This window comes from Sturnus vulgaris, chromosome 1 (assembly GCF_052056855.1).
Source record: "Sturnus vulgaris isolate bStuVul1 chromosome 1, bStuVul1.hap1, whole genome shotgun sequence".
In the NCBI taxonomy this organism is placed as follows: domain Eukaryota; kingdom Metazoa; phylum Chordata; class Aves; order Passeriformes; family Sturnidae; genus Sturnus; species Sturnus vulgaris.
In genome coordinates, this window is record NC_142243.1 from 150,983,911 (window position 1) to 151,006,870 (window position 22,960).

At 39.4% G+C, this 22,960-nt stretch overlaps 1 protein-coding gene across 6 annotated transcripts in view; it reads right to left on the reverse strand.

The window, feature by feature from the left end:
* FAM135B (family with sequence similarity 135 member B) overlaps positions 1-22,960 on the reverse strand; it is a 212,094-nt gene that overhangs the window by 15,929 nt on the left and 173,205 nt on the right. For 2 of the 6 annotated variants that reach the window (XM_088179686.1, XM_014885067.2), the window contains exons 8-17: positions 20,363-20,516; positions 17,668-17,717; positions 14,852-15,007; positions 12,705-12,778; positions 9,694-9,848; positions 6,505-8,557; positions 4,562-4,728; positions 3,259-3,350; positions 1,010-1,107; positions 527-678 (exon numbers count right to left, since the gene is read on the reverse strand). In XM_088179686.1, the coding sequence (XP_088035812.1) occupies positions 527-678; positions 1,010-1,107; positions 3,259-3,350; positions 4,562-4,728; positions 6,505-8,557; positions 9,694-9,848; positions 12,705-12,778; positions 14,852-15,007; positions 17,668-17,717; positions 20,363-20,516 (3,151 nt within the window). Of the gene's footprint in view, positions 1-526; positions 679-1,009; positions 1,108-3,258; positions 3,351-4,561; positions 4,729-6,504; positions 8,558-9,693; positions 9,849-12,704; positions 12,779-14,851; positions 15,008-17,667; positions 17,718-20,362; positions 20,517-22,960 lie in introns of those variants that run through there. The other 4 variants (XM_088179704.1, XM_088179694.1, XM_088179691.1 and 1 more) reach the window with 4 other exon arrangements.

The following is a 22,960-nucleotide window of genomic DNA, read 5'->3' on the forward strand; positions in this document are numbered from 1 at the left end:
GAGCTGGTACATGTTTCATCCCTAGAAATAATCAAGGTTAGGTTGGACAAGGCTTGGAGAAAATTGATCTAATTGAAGATGTCCCTTCTCATAGCAGGGGTGGAACTAGATGATTTTTAAAGTCCCTTCCAACCTAAATTATTCTATATTCTGTGCTTGTCTCATGGTAGTAGGAAAACACTCAGCAAGACTGAAATGTGGGACATTCCATTTCCATAGTAATGTCTCTTTTTCAGTCGTGGAGATGCCTCTCTTTATTTGTAGCAGAAGAGAAGTGGGAGACTGAGTGGAAACAAGTTCATATCTCACTGTTGAACACCCCTGAGCTTTCCAGGGAGCAGTATGATGGACCTTGTAGATATTGAAATTGCAATTTTTTTCTGTATGGGTTTGAAGACTTCATCAAATATTTTCCACAACTTCAAGGTAGTAGTCATGCTACAATAAATTCCTACCTCCACTTGTTGCCCTCTCATTCACTCTGCCATGGACAAGAGCCAGTCAAAGCTTTCCCATTGACTCTTACCTGTACTGACCAAAGTGCTGTTGTTGTAAAGGGTTCCCAGGTGAGGCCCAGAGAGGGACAGGAAGGTGTGTAACTTGTTGAGGTAATAGCGAAACCTGGGGCGAGTTAGCACAGATCGAATGATGACGTTCCCAAGGGAATGTCCAATAAAACTGTTGGGAATGAAAGAATTGCATTAACATGAAACACATTTGTGTTTTCTTTAAAATAAACACAAGGATGGCACAAATGGCTCTGGAGGAAGGACTCTGCCAGGACTTTCAATAAGATCCTTTAGTTATCATTTAATGGTTTTTTTCAGCTTACAAGATTCTCTTTCATAAGAATCTTTCTTTTTCATTCTCATCTATAAGAATATGAAAATTATTCTCACTGATTCAATGGCTTCTGACACAGGGCACTTTAGAAAAGCTAATTTCACTGGATGTTGCTCATGTAACTGAAACAGTTACACAATATTTGCTATCATATAGCTTACCTTACCTTATTCTGGATATGGAGAGGTTGTACAATTGGATATGCTGAATAATTTCATCCAATAATCGGTCAGTCATTGTATCAAAATCAGCAAAAGTATCAGTCTGTTGAAAAATTAAATGAGCTCATGAATAAAAATATATTACACTTATTGTAGACTGCTGTTATTTTCAAAGTCAAATGCAAGCAGAAAAGTTACAACTGGTGTAATTTTTATTTATACATGCTCAAAGGGGAAGAAGGGAGATTTTTCTCAGTCTCCAGCTCCTCTTTTAACCTGAAGTTCTTTGAGAGGTTGCTGAGTGATTCCAGAATCATAAGCATGATGCTAAAGCAGCCTGACTTGACACTGGTGAGAACTGCTAATGCTCAGCTGCTCTAGATACCAGGCTCTGCACATGGAAGAAAAGCTTTTGGCATTTAGGATTCAACAGATTACTGCAATAAAATACTTTACAGGATTATAAATTGACATGAGGGTTATGATGATGCTAAGGATGTCATCACAAAATTATTTGGCCATCTTAATCAGATGCTGTGTGTTTGTTATTCAACAGACATTAGTAAGAGAATGAGTGCTAGAGACAGACGAATAATTTGTTGCTTGCAACAGTACTGCCAGTTGTGAGGCAATAAAACAAGCAATATATTTCCAGTCTATACAATTATAGGCAGATCTTTTTCAGAACTTTGTAATTTGGCAATCCAACAGGACTCTAAATCAAACTCGTAACTAATGAGATGCCACAAAACAATCATCAAATGTTGGAACAGCTATTCAGAGCAAAGATATGAGTAATTAATGCTTTTGAAACATATCAGTAATTAATGCTTTTGTGACACAACTCATCTTGCTAATTGCAGCTCTTGCACAGGAAAACATGATGATATTCACTTTGCAATACAGACTTAAAATAAATGTTCTCATAAACTACAAACAGTCCAGTAACCTTCTGCCTGTTTGTTTTTTCTGCATTGATAATTAATGATTTCCTCCTAGACTCATTATTCCAAACCTTTCAGGTTGTTTAAAAGTGCAAGAATATCAGCCTGAATGTTAATCATAAACAAAACATGTCAAGCGTCATATTTCACCTGATTATATCTCCATCCGTTACCATCACTTCAGCCTGATTGAGCTTGTCAAATGCATCACAAATGAATGCCTAAAAAAGTTATTTGAATTCTCCTCTATAAGGCAAACCAGCTAAATTATTGATTTCTTGGGTCATTTTCAGTGTTGTTCTCAGAGAAGGAAAAAACAGTGGCAAGATGCTTTACAAAATAGCCATCAAGCCACCCAGATTCCACTTCCAGAGCTGTGAGAACTTCCCCATCTTCCCAGACAATAAGATCTCTAAACAGTTTCCATTATGGACTTAGGATAATGTTAAATGTTACATGTTGTAAGATGTTTGATTCTCTGAAAACATTCCCTTCTCTTGGAAGAGGCCTTGATGGAAGTATGGAGTGGTCGCCTGACTATTTTCACCTTGCCCATGTTCATTGTCCAGGGCTGCTGCTGACAGAGCTGTGCACTGGAAGGTGGCCAGTTCACAGACACACACCAAGCAGCCACTTCAAAATGTAAAAGCTTTTGAACAAAGAAGGTTGGAAAGTTTTAACTCAGGTTTCTCAGGTACTCATAAATCAGAATAATGTTTCTGACTGCACAATGGAAATCCTTATCTTGTGCATAAAGTTAGGCCTTTGGTCATAAATATGGCTCCACTGCCAAGCAAAGCACAGGATTCATTTCTGTTTTTCTACCTAGACCAGCAATCAATTTTTCTGGAAGACATTTCTTTATCATTCAAGGAAATAAATCCCACAAACACTGCAACAGGAGAAACAATGGCTGATGCAGCAAAAGGAGCTGACAACACCTGCTGGATATTCCACATCCTCCTGAGAATTTAGCACCACTACACTTGCTGCTTTCTGTTGGTGCTGTGCTGCAGAGGCACCAGGCTGCCAAGTTTGCAAACTGGCAGGATAAATCCATTTTCTTCCTCTAAGGCCCAGTCCTCTTACTGCTAATGTCATTGCCTTTGACTTTAATGCCAGGAATATTTTCCAATAGGTTTGAACATCCTATCAAATTAAACAGGAATAGAACCAGGCCTTTGCACTAAATGTTACATAAAACTCCATGAATTCCTCAGCAGTTTTGTTTCACTCAGCTGGTGAGAAGGCTTGTGCTGAAGGCACTATTTCAGCAAGCGAAAGGAAGACAGAAATTAGCTCTGTACTACCTGATTTCTTTCAGACATTAGGAAGTCCAGTTTTCCACCAGGAAGTCCCAGTTCTATAAAAGTCTTTACCAGCCGCAGATCAGCGCTGTTACCTAGGAACAAATGGTACTTTATAAGATGCAATTCAACAGAAAAGTAATCAATATAGAGTCAATTTAACACAACAACCTCGACTCCACGGAGCTCTTGCTAAGTGCTGCTAAGAACATTATCACACCTCAGGATCATGCATTGGAACAGCAAGAGAACAGGAATTCCCACAGCCTGTCCCAGGTGGGCTGGACCTCACCTGCTGCTGTGGGGGACTGCATAAATGGTGGGGAAGAAAGGGCAAAGATCAGGTCCAGAATAAACTGTCTTCTATTTGGTGAACAGCAGAGGTAAGACAAAAAGACAACAAGCTAGGGTGAGGCCCCCAGGGACACCTCAATACCTGTGCTGGGCTATAGGGCTGTACCTTCAGATGCAGAGCATCCTATCTCATTTATTCAGTTAGAGGTGGTGCTGAAATACTATCAAACTCCTAATATTATGAAAGATGCCACATTCTGTACTAGGAAATTCCAAAGTCTTCGGAAATATTTTGTTAGTGAAGAAGGTACCACTACCTCTTGAGAAGGGCATTCCTGCTACTGAGATATTCAATGGCATACAGTCCTGGCTCAAGCAGTGTTTTTCCTTTTTTTTTTTTTTTTTTTTTTTTTTTTTCAGATTTGCCAAGAGGAAATTCACATTTAACATAGCTGCTTCCTGCTTAGAAAGCATATACTTAAAAAATCCCAAGACTTGCAGAGGAATCTGCAATGAAGAATGTTTTTTATCCTCTCACTTTATAAAGTCAGCCACTATCTAATCTATAACGGTGTTTTGAGGGTTTAAATAAAATTTCCCTCCTGGGGACATACTGCAAAACAACCAAGCATCTGTGGAAAGACAAGGAGTTATTACAGTGCACTCTTCCTGTACACAGGAGAACTGATATGCTTTGGTGCAGATTTCTGTTTAAAAAAAATAAAAAAACAAAAACCAAAACCAAACAAACAAACAGGATCAAAAAATAAAAACAAAATGAAAAAACAGATAGCAGGACCCCATATATTGGCAACAATACTTAATATTCTTGTAGATCCTTTATTACAATAGACTGAATGGCATAATAAGGAATAAATACTTAGCTAAAACAAATACTTAGAGTCTCCATTCTTTCATACTTGCTAAATATCTGTCTTTTGTTTGTTTGTTTGTTTGTTTGTTTTAATTTACACCAAAATCACTTACAAACAGCAACCCTTCCTGGCCTTACCATCCAATCCATGGACACAGACAACCAGGTGAATTCCATCTTCCAAATTTTCTTCCTCTTCCTCTGGTGGAAAATATGGGATATCAGAAGCTAGTACAGATAAGTCACTGTACAGAAATCCTTCAATCTTCATTTCTTTTTTAAATTTTTCTTTGGCCTGATAAAAACTGGAGAATACATTAATTAATCACAATAGAACTGAGTGGTCAGCAACAAACCTTCAAACTAGAAATGAGAAGGCTTGTCTTTGCAAGAAATTATGTTTTCAACTTTCAAGTAGAGAACTGTATGCAATTCCTTATCTATTGGAACTGAGAGAAGTCAGAATGAAGGGAATAAACTCTGTTTCTTTGTAATCTGTCTACATACAGGCAAGAACTAAAGTAAATTAACAACTCACACTTGCCAGAGGAAGAAAGAGTAGCAAAAAATAATTTTCTGGTAGCTCATAAAATGAGACTGAGGTACAGAATTAGCAATTTTGCCTCTTAACAATGTCATTGGCCTTATAGATACTGAAATGCAAAATGTATAATTTTGCTACCATCAGATGCATTTATAGTCAGGTAGAAAGTGTTCTCCCTCTTCCTCAAGATACAGTTAAGGGAGGCATCTCATGGGGTAGATATTTTGGGGCTTATTTGATTTTGGATTATTTTGAAAATATTTAGTAGCATTTAGAAGAAGAACATCTCAACTCTGAAAGAATTAACATAACACCATTCCTACTGAAGGTCTAAAATTTGACACTCAAATTCACCCTGAAGCATTCTGCTGGCTGAAGATGCCAAATTCTTCAGTGGCTTTTTCAATAAAACTTATCCAGATAATTTAGGAATTAATAATCATAATGTATGTGTAGAATTAAGTAAAAAACTGGGACGGACAAGTTTTGGAGCTATAACCTTTAAAGCCTGGGGATCTCTTAAGGCAACTTGATATAATCATAGAATCATTAAGATTGAAAAAGACCTCTAAGATACTCAAGTCCAATTGTGAGCAATTACTTACATCAGCCCAACTAATTTTAGGGGACACAAGAATGAAAAAAAAATATCTTTTGGGCCATGAATCTGGAAACCTTGGATAAATGTGCATGAATACATGCTCGAATGTTCTGTTTCACAAAAAATAAACCAATTCTGTGCTTAGGTTTGTCAGGACTTGAGCAGGGTGGGTAAAACTTCAGGACATTTTCAAAAGAATAAAAACAAAGTCTTGGGTTGAAAATGAATGTGCATGCTGACAGCCAGTACTTTGGGCAGCTTAATGGGCTGGGAAATTTTAGTGCTGTTCTTTTGCATCAGCATAGCAGAGGCACCAAAGTATATTAGAAAAATATAAGTGCTAGTGTGCCAATCTGTGAAATGGGCCCCCGTGACGTCAAGGTCACAATGTGGCACTTTTGTGTTGGGCAATGAGGCAAGAAACAAAAATAATGCCTCTTATCCAGCTATCCATGGTTTCAATTCTCCCATTTTTCCAGTTTGAGAAGGTGAAGTTGAGACATATCAGCCAATCTGAATTCCCCATTTCGTAGTTTGGCTACTGAGTGGAATTATTAAAGCAGAAGAGTAAAACAGTCTGTGGCACTGCCACAGTGAACTGACTATCTGGGATTGATACTCTGGTATGGGTAGCCTTGATTTCAGGAAGGAGGGTCAGCTCTCAAAGATTATTTAGATACCTAAGTCCCACTGCTTGCCCTGAGAATTAAGGACCTGATGTCTTTGGTAATCTTGGTCTCCCTATGTTTTCATCCTTCCTGTCTATTTAGATTATTAATTCTAAATGAACCATTTGTCTGTATTATTTATACTGAAATTCCTCAGGCAACTGTCTCAAACGCAAGCTTCCTGTACGCCTAGTGCATTAGGGTCCTGAACTGTGTCAGGGTCTCTTGGCATTATGGCTACATTAATGGAGAAATTAGTCATTCTTACTTCAGCATCCTTTCGTTGGTCTCTTCATCCATCTCATCTGAATTAGAAGAGACAACTCCAAAGGAGCCCAGCGGCTGGCGCGTGATGGGGAACGCAGCCTGCTTTGCCGAGGAGCCCGCCATGGCAGGGGTCTCTTTGAGCACGGAAGAAAAGGGAAGACAGGTGGCTGTGCAAGAGATGGACAGGTTAACCACATCAGCAGCCTTTCTGCTTTCCAGGGCTACTCCCTCTGTCGTGGCCAAAGGAAACCCGGTGCCGTTCGCTACAGGTTTATTCTCTTGGCTGTTGGGCTCCTGAGGATGTTCAGCCTGGTGGGACCCTGCCGCAGGGTCTGCTGAGGCAGGTGAGTCATTGAGCTCAATTTCTTGCAACCCCTGCATTTCTGCATACACTGCAGGGCTCGCCTCAGCGAGAGAGCTGCCACATTCTCCTCGCAGTGAGCCAGATTCAGTGGAGGTGTCTGAAGGAGCTGTAACAGGATAGCAAAAATCTGGTACCACCTTTATGCTCTGTGAAAAACTCTCCTCTACTGAAATTTTACTATTGGAAGAGCCCTGTTGTATTTTTAAACTGTCCGGCTTAAGTTTATCCTTTGGATCCTCAATGCATGTATCAACCTTATCTATATTTTTGTCCAAGTAATTACAAGCCCTTGGTGTTTTTAAGCTGCACTCACCATTGCTCTCCAGTGACAGGCACTCAGAAACATTATCTTGGAGCTGCTTCGGACAAATGGGTGGTCTTGTATTTTCCAAGCAAGTCTCTGGAAAACCTTTCTTCTCCTCCCCTTGTAACTCAGCGTTACTGCTACTGTGTTTGAGGAGGGGTTTGGGATGTCTTCTGTGTTCTATTTGTCCACTTTCACTGGTTATTTGACACTTAGAAAAGTCCATGATTATTTTTCCATCTTTATCCTCTGTTTCCACGCAGCTTCTTAAGTTTTGATCTGAATCTCCTGGGGTGGCTTCGCTGTGTTTTGATATATCCACTTCCTCCGTGGGCTCTTCTGGGCTACTGATCTGAGGAGCAGAGACAGATTTTGTCAGTTTGGTAAGCTCCACTTCCCTCTCCTCTTCCTCAAAAGGCAAAGAGCTGATGGATGTGAGTGATGCTTGGATACCACTGGGCAAGCTGGTGTTGCTTTCCGTGTGGCCACCCTCCAGGGAATTTCGGTGGATGGCGTGCCTCCGGACCAGGTGGTGCAGGATCTCTCGGTCACTGGGCAGCTCCAGGGCCCGGCTGCGAGCATCAGACCACGCCACTGAGCTTGGTTCACTTTCAATGCCTGAATCAGATATTATAGAGGAAGATCTTTTTATGGCCCCTGACATCAGGGTAAATTCTTCACTCTCCTCACTTCTTTGCTCCTTTGTGACTGATTTCACTTCACAGATGTGTGAAGGCAAAGCTTTCAAAACAGGCAGATGAGCCTTGGTGTCTGCATCCTCTGGTTTTCCAAGGCTGGTCAATTCATTCAATGCAAGCTCAGATGAAGTGAAATTAGTTTCAGGATGACCAAATTCATCTAGTTCATGCATTTCAGTCCTGTCTTCCAAGCCATCAGTTCCACATGCTCCACACTCATACTGAGCACTGACAATTAGCATGGGCTCACTTTTGTGAGAGTCCTTATTGCTGGGTTCCATGTCTCCACAGATAACATCCGCCTCAAGTCTATTATCTTTTAATAAAACTTCCTCAGATGTTTTAAAGTCTTCTGACATGTGTTCTGTATTGCCTGGCTCTGAGTCAGAAATAGTTTCCTCTCTTGAAACAAAAATATTTTCAGGTTTCCTTTGGCCTTCTTTGTTTATTGTACATACCTGAGATGTGGAGTGCTGGTTTGAACCCTTAGTAGCAGCTTCAGAACTGCTGAGTAGGCATGAGAGATTCCTGTTTATCCTGTCTGTGTGTATTAGTGGAGTATCTTTCCCAAAGTCTCCTTTCATTACTGCAGTGGCATCATCTGATGCACAGTCTTCATTTTCTAGTTTTACACCCATTTGAGTGCTTGCAGGAACCTCAAAATCTGGGAAAACTTCCAAATTCTGATCTAAAGAAAGAAAGAAACAAAGAAAGATAGTAGCATTACCTGTAAGAACACAACAAATCACCCCAAAGAACTGGGAGACTTTGAACAGGAATTTGAAAGTCGAAAATATTATTCTATATCTTTATATTATAAAAATTATGCACACATTAAAGGCATATTACAAATACACATGCCAGAGTGCATTTAACTAGAATTGCACTCACTGAACGGTTATAGTAAGGCCAAAGAGGGCAATATTAAATTAAATTATTAATTACTATTATTATTAATTATTATTATATAATAATTAATTATTATTATTTACTATTAAATTTTTATTAATATTAAAATATTAATAAAATACACCCTCCTCAGTACACCTATACTGCTAGTTTTTAGAGCATAGATAAGCAAAACATAATGGATACTTCTTTGTATTCCTGGTGTCATTCAATATTGTTCATCCTATAGCTCTTACTTTGAGTAACTGATTTTAATACTCAGTTTAATAATTTAAATGCCTTCGGTGAGCATTTTCACAATTGAGGTGGTAGAATGATTGTGGGAAGTGAAATTTTTTGTACCACATATTCTCTAGACATGAACATCTATAGTATTAATATATATTGCTTCCTTTGCAGTCTTAAAGGTTGAGTGCAAAGAAAAAAGGCAGTAAGGGCTATGAGGCTTTACTAAATAACTCTGGAATGAAATAATTTTTAATTAAAAATTTGATTTGGGCAAAATATTTTTTGGAAGGCAATTCTCCCTTTCAGGGGAGTGTGAGGCTTTACATTGAAATTGTGGAGTTTTGTTCTGAGATTTCTTACCACTAGATGTCACAGTAGGGCTATCAGACTAGGATCTTTTTCTTTAAATTAGTACTGTAAAAAAATCCAAAAGATCTGTTTTTTTCCTAGATTTTTACTCCAGCTTTTTTTTTTTTAAAAAAAAGCCGAATTTAAAGATAAAAAAAAGTAAAGGATATACTCTGCTGTTAGGGAAAACACTAAAATTCAGCTGTATTACTTAGGGAGTCACACTCTCTTCTGAGCTCATAAATCCAAGGGATGTGAGATCACCTATCCTGAGCTGGGGAAATGCCTCCCTCAGCTCAAGCTGCCTCATGAAGCTGTGCCCTGTGGTGTCTCACTCACCTTTGCAAGGCATGTCTATGTACCTATCTTCAAAGATAACTGGGAGTGTGTTCCAGTCCCCATCGATGTCCAGGCATTCCGCCGGCAGCGGGGGCATGCTGGTGAAATAATCCGAATTACGAATTTCTGTGGAAATCTGTGCGTGGCTCTGGATCCTGGCACCAAAGTACAAAACAAATTCAGTGCCTGAGTAGCTACTGTGCTGATTCTCCATTACTCCTGGAAGCCCAGATACACAGGCAGAGGACAGAGTAAATGTATTTAAAAAGAAGCATCACTGCATGATGGGGGGTACCCAGAACTCTTAGAAGGCTTCCATCTCTCACTTGCACAATCCCTTCCTGAAAAATAACAGTGTTTTTGAAATTATTCCAGATCCCACAGCCACAGGCTCCTCTTAGCTGCCATAACCCATCACTGTCCTCCCAAGGGTCTCAGCTGCTGGCTGGGACTGGATCCCTCAGCTGGTTTCTGGTCAGGAAATGAAGTCTGACATTCTGGCTGTGGTCAGGGTTTCAAAACCCAGATGCAGGAAGCAATAATCAAAAATTTGGTTGAGCAGTACAGGGAGGAAGAAAGCCAAGAAGGATGCATGGCAAGTGCTCTGTCTCAGATCTCAGAGTGCTCACAGAGTTGTCTCACACATGTACGAATCTGAAGAGCTAAGGCACATTACTCAATCGCTGTCTTTTGATTGTGTCACAGAATCATAGAATGGTTTGGGCTTGAAAGGACTTTCAAGATCATTTCGTTGTATCCCTCTTGCCATGGGTAGGGACACCTTCCACCAGACCAGGTTGCTCAACCTGGCCTTGGGCACTTCCAGGGATGGAGCAGCCACAAAGTTTCTGAACAACCCACTCCAGTGCCCCACCACCTTCACAGTAAAGAATTTCTTTCTAATATCTAATCTAAACCTACCTTCTTTCCCTCAAGCCATTTCCCCATATCACTACATGTCCATAAAAGAAGTTCCTCTCTGGCTTTTTTGTAGCCCTCCATCTGTTTCCATCATTTAGACCACTCAAAATGCTACCTGGCTCTCCTCAGTGAATGTGACATCAAACTGGCAGATGAATATGTGTTCAGCTATAACAAATACAATAATTTTTAATTCTGATGAGCTTTCCTATTTAAACATGTGTCTCAAAAAATGATGAAAACATGAAATACAGAGAATAAGACAAAAAGATTTTCATTGATGGTCAGCTGAAATCTGTTCTTCATCTTAAAGCCATTATCCCTTGTCTGATTACTACTTATCCTTGTGAAAAAGATGAATAATTGATATTAAAGTGAGTGAGGAGAAATAATTTTGTTTGTAAAATCTAAGGAGGGAATGTAACCTTCTAGAGGCCTCCACCCTGTGGCACACCCAGCCCACTGGGAATGGTGTGTCCTCTTCTGACTGAGCAGTCAAAAGCTGTGAGGTATATATGTGCACAGCTTCACACAAACCCACGACAGCATGGGTGGCAAAATACAGCTCCTGTCTGGTAAGAAGGAAAAATAAAATGGAGGGGGAAAAAACTTACTGCTTGAGGTGCTTGTATAGCACCTGACACACTGAGCACTGATCTCAGCTGGTGACTGTGTGAACCCAACTAATAATGCCTGCTACCACTCCCAATATCAACAATACTCTGACAGCCAAGACTCTTTTTCCAGCTACATCATCTAGCAAATTCAGGAAGAAAATCTCACTCTCCCATGTCAGGCCTTTATAGACCAGATTTTCTACACAGACCAATTCATATTTTTAAAACCTGTGTTTGTTTTTATTTTTGTTGTTTGTTTTTTGTTTTGTTTTGCTTTGTTTTTTTGGTTTTTGGGTTTTTTTTGTTTGTTTGTTTGATTAGGTTTAGCTTATTTTGTTTTGTTTTTTTTTACTTATCCTTCTTGATAACCACTGAGGAAAACATTATGTTTATCTGTAGGAAATGGGTACTTCTGTGACTGCCTGGAGAAACAGAAGCACTTCATATAATTAGTCTTTCCCCTGAGCAGGGTTATGTTTGTTTGAATAGGGCCATGAGTGTGTGTGTCCTCACCTCAGGATGGTGACATGGGGTTTTCCTTGTACACAGATCCCTAAAATCCTGACATGGGAGAACCAAATGAACACGGCTGGGACCCTGCAGCTATGGTGCTGCTCTAATTTGGCAGAACAAGGCAGCTTTGTATAACCCATCCACTAATGAAGTCAGGGCCCTTCCCATTAACACTGAATCAGCCTTAATGTCTCCAATGACAGCTCTGAGAAAAGCAATTTTCTCCTCTGCACTAGGTCAGAAGCAAATGTCTCACTTAAAATCATCATTGTGACAGGACCTGATGTCATGGCCTTTCAGACCCTTCTGAAAGATGGGTTTCACACTGGTAATGATGTGGTCTGCCCTTGGTGACAAATAGTCTGGACAACCTTCATTACTCAGAAATTCAAATCTGAGCATCCTTCTTTGAACTCTGCCTTCAGGGGTCAGGTCCTGAGTATCATCCAAGTCCTCCACTTGGGTTCATGGGCTAACACCAAAGGCAGGATTTGCCCTGGCATAGCTTTAAGGCTGGCTCCTCACACTTCTCAGTTTGGTTACAAGCAGGAATTGTCCAGTAGAAAGAAATTCTTACCTTGGAATGTTTTGGGGATGGTAAAAAACAAATTTATAAGTGTTAAAATTTGTTGCTTTCCAATAGTTGCTTCCCACTAAAAGTACCAGTGCTGGATCTGGTGCATTTAGTTTAGGAAGTTAATTGGAATTTAATTGAAGAATGGTAAATATATATATATATATATATATATACAATTATTTCTGGGGCCTGCCAGATCCGTCACTTATTTTTGAAACTAATGTCAATTGGTTTACAATACAGAGCTAAAACAGAGCAAATTACCTCTCTCAAACTGAATTCCTTCATACCCTGCGGAAAAAGATCTCGTTCTTGATTGCAAAATATTTTAAAGCTAATTTTTAGTCATTCCAGAGACAGGGGAGTGTTAATGGGTTACTTACAGGCCTTCCTGGAACATGAGCACAGCAGGTTTCTGGTGCTCGGTGTAGAAGAAAGCTTCTGAGAATCTTCTCACCTGAGAGAGACACACAAATTAAACCTAAGATCTGCTGAAAGGTGATAAGTGCCATCAGTCTAAAAACACAGCATGGACTATCAGGACCAGATTCCTTAGTGTTGCCATTAAAATAGAGTTCAACTCTGCTTCATTTTCCCAGTCCAGCACAACGCAGCAGTTGTTGTTGCATATTTTGCTGCGAGGTATGAAGACTCCCTTGATAATAAATCAAAGTTTGGTTATCTGCATCTTCTGACTACTTTTCTAAAAGCTGTCAAATTTACCATTTTCCCTTGCATTGTTAAATTTGGGAAGATTTATACCTTTCCCACTGTGAAAAAAGGCAGTGGTAGAGTGACTTACTAAATTAGAACAATTCATAATTGATCTTCTCTTCTATGGGAACATCCATAGTGACTCTCAAACTACCACAACAGCAGAGGAAGTCTTACATATCAGTGCAGAGCAGAATGAGCCCCTATCACACTAGAAACACACTTGCCTATGTCATGATACTTACAAACTGAGAGCTCTTCAAATCTCTTCATGGACATTGCATCTTTTCAGTGTTGGATAATCAATTACAAAAGAGCCATGGATCTGAAGTGGCTGGCAGAGCACAGAGTGTGAAATAAGCTATAAAAAATTCAGTGCTGTCATCTGCCCTGGAATAAGCTTTGAGTTTAAATGAATCAAGCATAATATGCAATCAAATGTACTGAGCTGTTAAACTGCAGCCCATGCATTCCTAATAATAATTGTAAAAGTGACCTCTGTCACAGGGACAGAAAATGGCAGGGAAAAGCATATGTCAGAGCATCTCAGCATCTCCCTGTATCCCAGCTGTGCTTTAGCAAATGGCCTTACTGAACAAAGGACAAGCATTCCTTCAAAAAGACTGTGTCTTAACAATATGACTTTTCATTCAAGGTTCTTAAACCTTTTTCCAGAGGTGGAAAAGTATAATTACACACAGTATATATGAGGAAGAACCAGAGCATACAAAGTTATGTAATTTGACAAAGGTCAAGAAGAGAGTTGGCATCAGTCAAGGCTGGAACAAACCAGAGGCTGAGATTCACCTTGCTGGAGCTGGGAGCACACAAAGTTGGGTCCCTTGACTGAAAGCCACCCAGATCCCCTCAGAGTCAAGGGAGACCTCATCAGACTAACCAGAGGAGTTTCAGCATCAGGCTCTCAGCCACCTAATCCTGAATTTTATGCCCCATTTTTGCAAACTGCAGGGGAGACTCGTTCTGGTCATTCTGACCTCCACTGACTTTGGCAGGAGCAGAACAAAAGCTGAGGTGTCAATACCTACACTGCACACTCCTAATGCATGCGAGGTGAATCCTGCCCTTTCTCTACTGCCCCTACTCTAATGATTAGATCAGACTTTGAGTTCAGCTCAGGTGATGTGCTGAGCTGGTGTCTGGTCAATAACCAAGAACGTCCTGATGGAAGACAGAACACTTGCTGGACTAATCAGATAAGCAGATCTGACATTTGCTCAAATGACAAGTGGTTTTGTGCCTTCTTTATTACCAAGTACAAGAAGCAATTTCAACACCAACAATATTAATATTTTGTTGTGTGCATTCCATCGTGAGAAAGGCAAATAGCTATATATATGACAGTGAAGAAAACAAATCCATATTTCTTATGGTAGTTTTGTGAAACCAGTTGAGATGAAACTGCATTCTTTTTTATTTGTCACTGTGATGTTTGGGTATTTCAAAACAAGTGTTTATGATTTACGGATATCAAGTATAGGTGACATATACTCCTTCCCACCCACCTCCTGTTCTATGTCTGATCCTGGTGTTCAAAGTTACTCATTTTATGTAGGATCCTGAGTCACACAATCTCAACCATCTTCATTCCAGAAACTGAAATCTGTAATTTCAAATCCTGGGCTTCACCTCTTCTTCCCCTCTTCTTCAACTCTTGTTGTGCTCACCCCATTTCATTTAAATAGGCATAGAGGCAGAATTGGATAGGAAATATAAATCTAAATAAATCTCTACTGGAGATGACCATTACTGAAGGAGGTGACCATTACTGAACTTGCTTTTGATTTCTTAAGATTACCCTTAGCATGTGATGTTCCTGAGTCAGATAAGCTGTGACTTCTGGATGGAGCGTTGCCACCTCTAGGAACTGTGTCCACAGGGCCAGGAGGTGAGAGCACAGCCAGGCGAGGTCCTTGCTTATCTGTTCTGCTATCTTCTCTGGATTGCTCAGCAGCTGAAGGACAGAAAGGAAATTATGAGATCAAGAATGCTATGGAAAAGAATTCGTTCGTACATCAGATTAAGTCCTTTTAGGAACAACAGCAACAAGAAAAGCTTCTCTTGATTTAGGAATGTTATTACTAAAGCTATCATTTTCAGTTATTTTACCCCAAATAAAGCTGGTGATACATTTTCTTTTTCTCTTTAAAATAACATATTTTATTGCAAATGATCCCAGCTATGCAATTAGAGAGAAAGAAGCAGGAACAGATAATTTTTGCAGACACTCTACTGCAGGTGTAGTAACTGAGGGGGAAAAAAGTCAGAGTGTGGGTTCCAAATTACCCACCAGATGGTGCTGGATGCTCTGCAATAAACCATGGTCAGACTCGGTTAGCAAAAGGAGCCCTCTCAGCCAGGTCATATTAGAATACAGACGGGTGATTGAGGGGGAACCAAACAAGAAACCTCAAACCAAAACACTGTCCTCAACACACGATGTATACAGACATTCCAGAGTGTGCTGTTGCCCATATCCCACACTAGAACATGCTGGGTGTCTGTGTGCCCTCCAGCTATGTGCTAAAGCTGTGTGAGAAAGCAAAGTCTCTGCACGCCAAACTTCCTCATTTCACAATTACATAAAATCATAGAATCGTAGAATGGGTTGGGATAAAGATCTTCCAATTCCCTGCCATGTGCAGGGACATCTTCCACTAGACCAGGTCTGTCAGATCCCCATCCAACCCAGCCTTTAACACTTCCAGGGATGGAGCATCCACAGCTTCTCTGGGCAGCTTGTGCCTGTGTCTCATCACTCTCACAATAAAGGATTTCTACCTCATATCTAATCTAAACCTGCCCTCTGTCAGTTTAACAGCGTGCCCATCTCTCCTAGCAGCACATATCCTTGTAAAACGTCACTCCCCAGCTCTCCTGTAGCCCCTTTAGGTATTGGAAGGAGTTAAATGCTCTCCCTGGAGTCTTCTCCAGACTGAACAAACACAGTTCTCTTAACTTGTCAACTCGTTAATTTCTTTAATGACAGACAGACATTGCATTTTACCTCCATTTTATTCACTGGATCATTTTTTTTTTTGTTAGAACTGCACTCTATCTGAAAGCCTGCCTATTTTTTGCATTTTATTATGCAGGTAGTTTCCAGGTTGGTGACACTGTAAACTAAGTTATGATTAAAACCAAATTGGCTGTGTGCTTGAGAGAAGCAGAGAAAATGTGTGTGTGGATAAAACAGATCTTGCCACTGCATTTACATTGTTTTGATGCTATTCTGTTTTAATGACTTGTCCAAAATGTCACAAGCTCTAGCACCCATTTTGGTACAGGAAAAATCAGAGGGACACCGGGAAACAAAAGATCTTGCTCAAACATTTCCCTTTGCAGAGTCAGGGCACTACTTTCTTTATGGCATCCAATTTTATATGCTGTATGTCAGTGTTAATTTTTTATTTGTTATGCCAGTAATCTGTTCCTTACATCAGAAACTGAAAGCTCCGTCTTCAAACAAAATGAATTATTAATGCAAGTCGTCTTAGGAATAGGTATGTGATGGCTATTTGTCCAGTTTACTGATTATCAAATATTTAATTTGTCAGGGAGGGAGGGAGGGCGGGAGAGAGTATTTCTAATTATGAGTCTTACTGCACTAAAAATTAGTCTAAAGGAGACTCTAGACTGTGTTTTCTGTCCTGTACCCTTACAACTTCTAAATCTAGTAGAGATGAGCCCAATAAGTTATGCTTCTCTAAATCAGTTTTATGTGAAATCAGATTTCCTTCAAAGTATCCAACTCATGACTTAAAATAATAAATTTGTCATTTGAAACAGTTTTAAAATCACGGCTGACAAACACTAGATCACAATTTGTAACTGGAATGTAAATGGACTTCTCATTTGGTTTGGACTCATCTTCCCTCCTTTAATTGTTACCAAATTAACTTCTCCAGGGAAGTGGTGGAATCATCAACCCTGGAATTGTTAAAAAAATTAGCAGGTGGCACATTATTTATATGGTTTACTGGGCATGGTGACATTGGGTCAAAGGATGGACTTAGTAATCTTGGAGGTCTTTTCCAAGCCTAATGATTCTATGATCCTATGATAAATAAAATATATGCTCTCTCTGATTTTTCCAGTGATCAGCTGGCACTTGCATTTCTTCCTGGCACTCTTGCAGACTTGTCTTTGTCTCGCTTGAAATAAACTTGGCAGAAGCAAGTTCAAGAGAGTAGTTCAGTCACTTCTGTGCCAAAATCACTTTTTTGCTCCCATGATCCTCCAAACAAATTTAGGTATTTTTATTTGAAAATATATGTTTGTACAATCTGCCAAAGTACCTTTTCTCTTGTCAGCAGAAAAGCTATAATTGCAACCTATCCTAAATATTATTTTTTTTGTCATCCTGATACTCAGGGTAGGCTCACTGAAGGATGCTAGAATAATCCAGCTGGTGGCTTGTTAAAAGTGACAGGAACACTTTATAAGCAACTAATCAATATTATGCAAAATAGTTGGTGGAAGACAAACAGTAAGCAAACTTTCTGATGACACCAAATTCCCTTTTTTCCTGCTCTGATATATTACTGGGCTGTCTCAGTGCACTTGAAAAATGGACTTGAAAAACCAATGGGAAGGTTCTGATGAAGGAAATACCTGCAGCTCCATACAAAGCTGGGATAACGTCTCTTCCACAGATAGTTCTTCTGGGGAAAAAACACAAAGAAAGACATCAGGTTTGAAAACAGTGGATGTGAAATATTAATTCTCTGCTGTTCATTTATGAGAGAAATCAGTCATTTGATATTCTTCCTGACAGACAAATTTCTGTTTGGGTGTGGGCACTCTGCAATCCATTTTGTATCCTGCAGGTGCAACTTCTGCTTTTGCAATCTGGACCACTAAACCAGCAGAAAATTTTGGGGTTTTGGTGACAAAGACAACAGAATTTGACTCTTTTTTGACTGTCTTTTACTAGAAGTTTGATTTTTAGCCTTTGGTATTTATGGCCAACTGTAGAACTGGATACAGAGTTTGAACAAATGATGTGCAAGAAATGGCTGTCCCTGATGTGCTACAGAGGATTGTGTATCAACATTAAATTCCTGACTAGAACAATATCAGGCATCTCTGCACTGCCTTGGGAAGTTGGAATTACCTCACCACTGCAAGCAGCAGTGTTTTGATGTAATCCTGAGAGAATCCAGCCCAGGGACACTCTGCTTTAAATGCACCACAAGCTATCAGGAAAAGGAGGACATCAATCAACTCTCCAACTCCAGCAGCTTGATTTTGTAATGCAGAACTTTCTAATGGTGTCCATAAAGGAACAAAACAGGAGCAAAGCACAGCATCTCACAGACTAATCCCCTCCCCAGTCCCCAAACGTCTCTTCTCAGATAGCACTAATAAATGGGAAAGGACAGATGAAGATGGGTTGTGCCTTGAAAAGACTCTATCTGAGCTGGTAAAATTTGGGAAATAATCATTCCTACTTTTAATGTCTAAAGTAAGCTACTTTCTTTTTAAATATACTACTCAGGAAGCTAGGAAAAAAAATAATTAAAGAATTGTGCAGAGATTTATATTCTTGGATTATCTTAACCTTCTGTAAAAGAGAAGAGATTGATATGACCAATACAGATGTTACAACTGAATGAGCCATTTACATTCCTCTCCTGATCAGTGGAGAAATGCAGAAAGTACAGGGTGCAGTTTATGCCATCCCAAATTAGAAAGCACTACCTGTGTCAGATAACATATTTTTAATTGGGCATGTTTCACCCCAATAAATGTAAGGAGACATATATTAAAAAATTGATTTATATTCATCTTACTGCATGAATCTTACACCCCATAATTTTACTGACTTTTGCAACAGGTGCCAGAAGATCAACCTTAAAACCAAATCTTTAGTATATTTTCAGACTGTGAATAAAATGATGCAAATAACACTCTGCTCAAGAGGCTAAAAAGGGTATTTGCATTTTGCAAATTTTCATGCATTACATTCATTTGCAAATGAAGTGCCTGCTTCAGTATCAGTATTCATTTCACAACCAGGAAAATGGTGTTTAGAACATAAGTATGTGCTCTGGGGTGGTCCTGGAGTTGTGGTCACTCATGCATGCATAGCTCTGCCATCTCATAACCTATAACCTTGTCTGAGTGACAGATCCTCTATTATCTATACATGATAACCAACATCCATAAAGCAGTTTTGTTGCATGTTGTGTACTGAGAGCTCATATGCTGCAAACTAAAATGGTGTTTTATTATTTTGGTTTTTTTTCTTGTAGTTGGATTGAATAACACATCATGTTACTGATCTATGACTCTTAGGCTGTGTTGAAGGGAAATATATGTTGAAATATATGTTGTTGAGATGAAGTGGAAAATAGGATCTATCAAGTCCACGAGTGTGTGAAGCATAATGCATTGTGTTTGATAGTTCTTATATACAAGGACTATACTGGAAAATTTTACTCCCTTTTAAAGCCTGCTGGCCATTGCAATCAATCCGCCTAATGTAATTATCTCTGCAACATAACAAAGCTGATAACTTCAAAACCTGCACACCACAGAAATGCAAAGACACAAAATCACAGATGTGAAATTATGAGGCACATTCCTAGAATTCAAAGAAACAGGTGAGACAGCAGGATTTGAATGATGAATGAGTCTCATTTTCATAGGACCTCATGCTGTCATTGCAAAGATGACTAAACACAAATTCCAGAATTCCATCCTGTAAATCCAGCCAGCCAGCACTTGCACATTAGATCTAACAGGCCTGACCAGCCAAAAAAACCTTTCTGCCAAAATAACAGAAAATATATTAAACAATTTAATTAGGAAGAAAATCAGAATAATTTTGAAAAGCAAGTTGTAATTGACAGTTGAGAAATATATTGTGAGTTATAAAGAAGAGAGCATAATTTAAGCCTACTTATATCACTTTTCAGATTTTTCTGTTCAATTATTAAAAAAAAAAATGTTTGCTCAAGAGAAAAAAAAAACATTAATAGTCTTCCGAAGATTTCATGGCCATTCAGAACTGGAAGTTGCACTTTTCAAAATGCAACTGAGGCCAAAAAACACCAAAAGGCAAATATTTTGAGAAATGTATCAAAATATTTTATCCATCTACACATGAAGCCACATCCTATTAAAGGATTCACATAATCTGAGGAGTCAGTCATCTTGAACTGCAAAGATCAAACTAATCAGAAAACACAGATGAAAATCCCTTAAGGTCTCTGAACAGACCAAGAATTTTGGTACTAAAATATGTGTTTAAAAATGCAGCACTGTAAAATAGTCAGTGATTTGTAAATACTTTTTCACTTACCCAACTTCAGCTGTGGCAAATCAGGAATCTCATTCATTATGAGGTTGTAGTACGTGTGAAGACCCCTTTGAGCATTCAGGAGCAGAAGACACAGATCTTTATGCCACTTGTATGCATGCTGCATGCAGTTTTCAGATGGGACATAAAAGCTGCCCTGTGTAGCAAAAGTATCAAGAAAATAGAGAAATTAAAATTTATGGTCTCCATTTGTGTGACAGGTTTCCACAAAAAACCCAATTGTGCGCAGTCATTTCATCTCTTTTTACAGAAGTATATAGTGGTAGGAGAAGGGGTAATGGCTTTAGACTAAAAAGTGCAGTTTTAGACAGGATATTAGGAACAAAATGCTTTACTGTGAGAGTGGTGGGGCCCTGGCACAGGTTTTCCAGAGCAGCTGTGGCTGCCCCATCCCTGGGGGTGTTCAGTGCCAGGCTGGATGGGATTTGGAGTGAGCTGGTCTAGTGGAAGGTGTCTCTGCCCATGGCAGGGGATTTGAACTAGATGGTATTTCAGGACCCTTCCAACCCAAGCCATCCCATGATTCTTCAATTCAAATCAAGCAGATGCCACCAAAGAGAGATTTTAACCATCCCAACCTCCCAGCCACCCAACTAGATAGAACTGTAATCCAATACTATCTCATTCTACATGTTCATTTTGCCTAAACCATAAAAAGACTATTAGGTCTCAGCAAGGCTGTAACATGAAAAGACCCTCATACCAAACAGTCCAGCAGAGAAATCGACCTCTGTTCATCCCACATGTCCCACTGTGGAGCCAATGTCTTTCCCCACAGCACAGAGTCCTTTGTGAAATAAACCCTCTCTGTTGGAGGAGGAGGGGTGCAAAGAACTATAAAGATGTTCTACATTCACAGTCCTTTTCCTCCTTATCACCTCCTGCAAAGGTTATAGCTTGATGGGACCATGGCTTTGTCATTTGTGAACAAATGCAGATGGCCTTGCAATCCCACCAACAAATATGAGCCACTCTGTACTCCAGGATCAACTTTTATACTTAGAATGTAAGCTGAGTTTTCATTAGGGCAGCATAAAATAGAAGTTTTCATTTCTGTCAAAAGATGCTTGTATAAATTACTGATATTTGGACTGCTTGGGTTTAAAGCAAAACTGCTTATTAATCCCTGGGTTTGTGAGACATGGACAATTTGCAGCTTAGTCCACTGCTCATCACTGCTGGTAAGAATACAGTTAATACAGGCCAGCCAGGTGCTCACTGCCTTTTTGGACAGTCCCAAAATCTGCTCATCTCCAGGAGCAACAGAGAAGAACCAACCACATGCCAGCGATCTCCTGTGTTTGTTTTTTTTTTTTTTTTTCTCCCTTCTCTAAAACCTGTATTTCACAAATCTTGGCCTCAGCCAGGGTGTTTCCTTCAGCTTCTCATGCAAATCTTCCAGAAGTTAACTAGAATTCTGTGTTAGGCACAAAGGCAACTGCTCTCTAGACCCGCAGAGAAACAGCTGATGATAATTGACAGAGTTGGCTGTTCTTCAAAGGTTTCAAGACCTCCAGCCTCAGCATGAATATATTTTACTCTCACCATGGCCAAAGCAAAAAAGGGAGCATAAAGAAATGCTGCTCAAAACAGTAGAAAATTGGAAGTGTATTGCTGTACAATGTGACAATGTCGTGAAAATATGTCCTCCTTTATAATCCACTGCTGATTTTTTTTTAGGCAAAAAATTGGTCTGGCATTTAAATTCTATACTGATGAGAAGAAGGAAGGAAGGGAGTTAATTTAATAGCTTATATGAATGCTATGACTACACTTTAATAGGTCTATTTTCAGCCATTTCTTGGCATAGATTATAGTTTAAACATAAAAAGTAATAGTAAAATGTACCTCCAGGTGGGTTTAAAACTTGCATGAATTAATGTTTAAAATATTACTCAATTAGTCCAGTTTTGAATTCTTTAGTGTTTGTCTTCATATCTTATGGTGCTTTTTTCAAATTTGTCCTGAGCTAGCTTACACTGAACAATTGACCACATGTTCTAAACTGCAGACAAAGAATTAGGAGTACTGAGTGCAACGGCAACAGGCAAGTAAAATTTTCTCTAGAATTTCTCTCCATTGCAATGTAAACGTTCCTCAAATTACTGTTGAAATGTGGATGGTATACTTGTGTGAATAGAGAGATGAAAAGATTGCTCCAAGCTCTATGTTCTCTCCCTGTCCCAGCTCTCTGGAAAGGTGTCTGTGCCAAAGGAAGGTGCTGTGCTTTGAGAATGCCAGTGCATGAGAGGAACAGCACTGCACAGAGCAGGTTGGGCTGTGCATGAGTAAGAGGGCATATCATTAAGCATTTTGATTAAATTCTATTAAATGGCAACTGGCTAATTTGAAAAATCCATCCTAATTTGAAAAATCTTTCTGTCGAGGTGGAAAGTAAGCATGACAGAAAAAAAATATGACAAGCTCCAAATTTCTGGTTCTTCAGTGACTTAAAGATATTACTGCTCTCACAGGATTGCTTCAGCGTCTTCTGAAAGTTGTCACACGCATACAGGACACAGAGCAGGACATTACAGAGATTATTAAACCCACCTCAGGGACAGTTTAAAGTAATGTGAA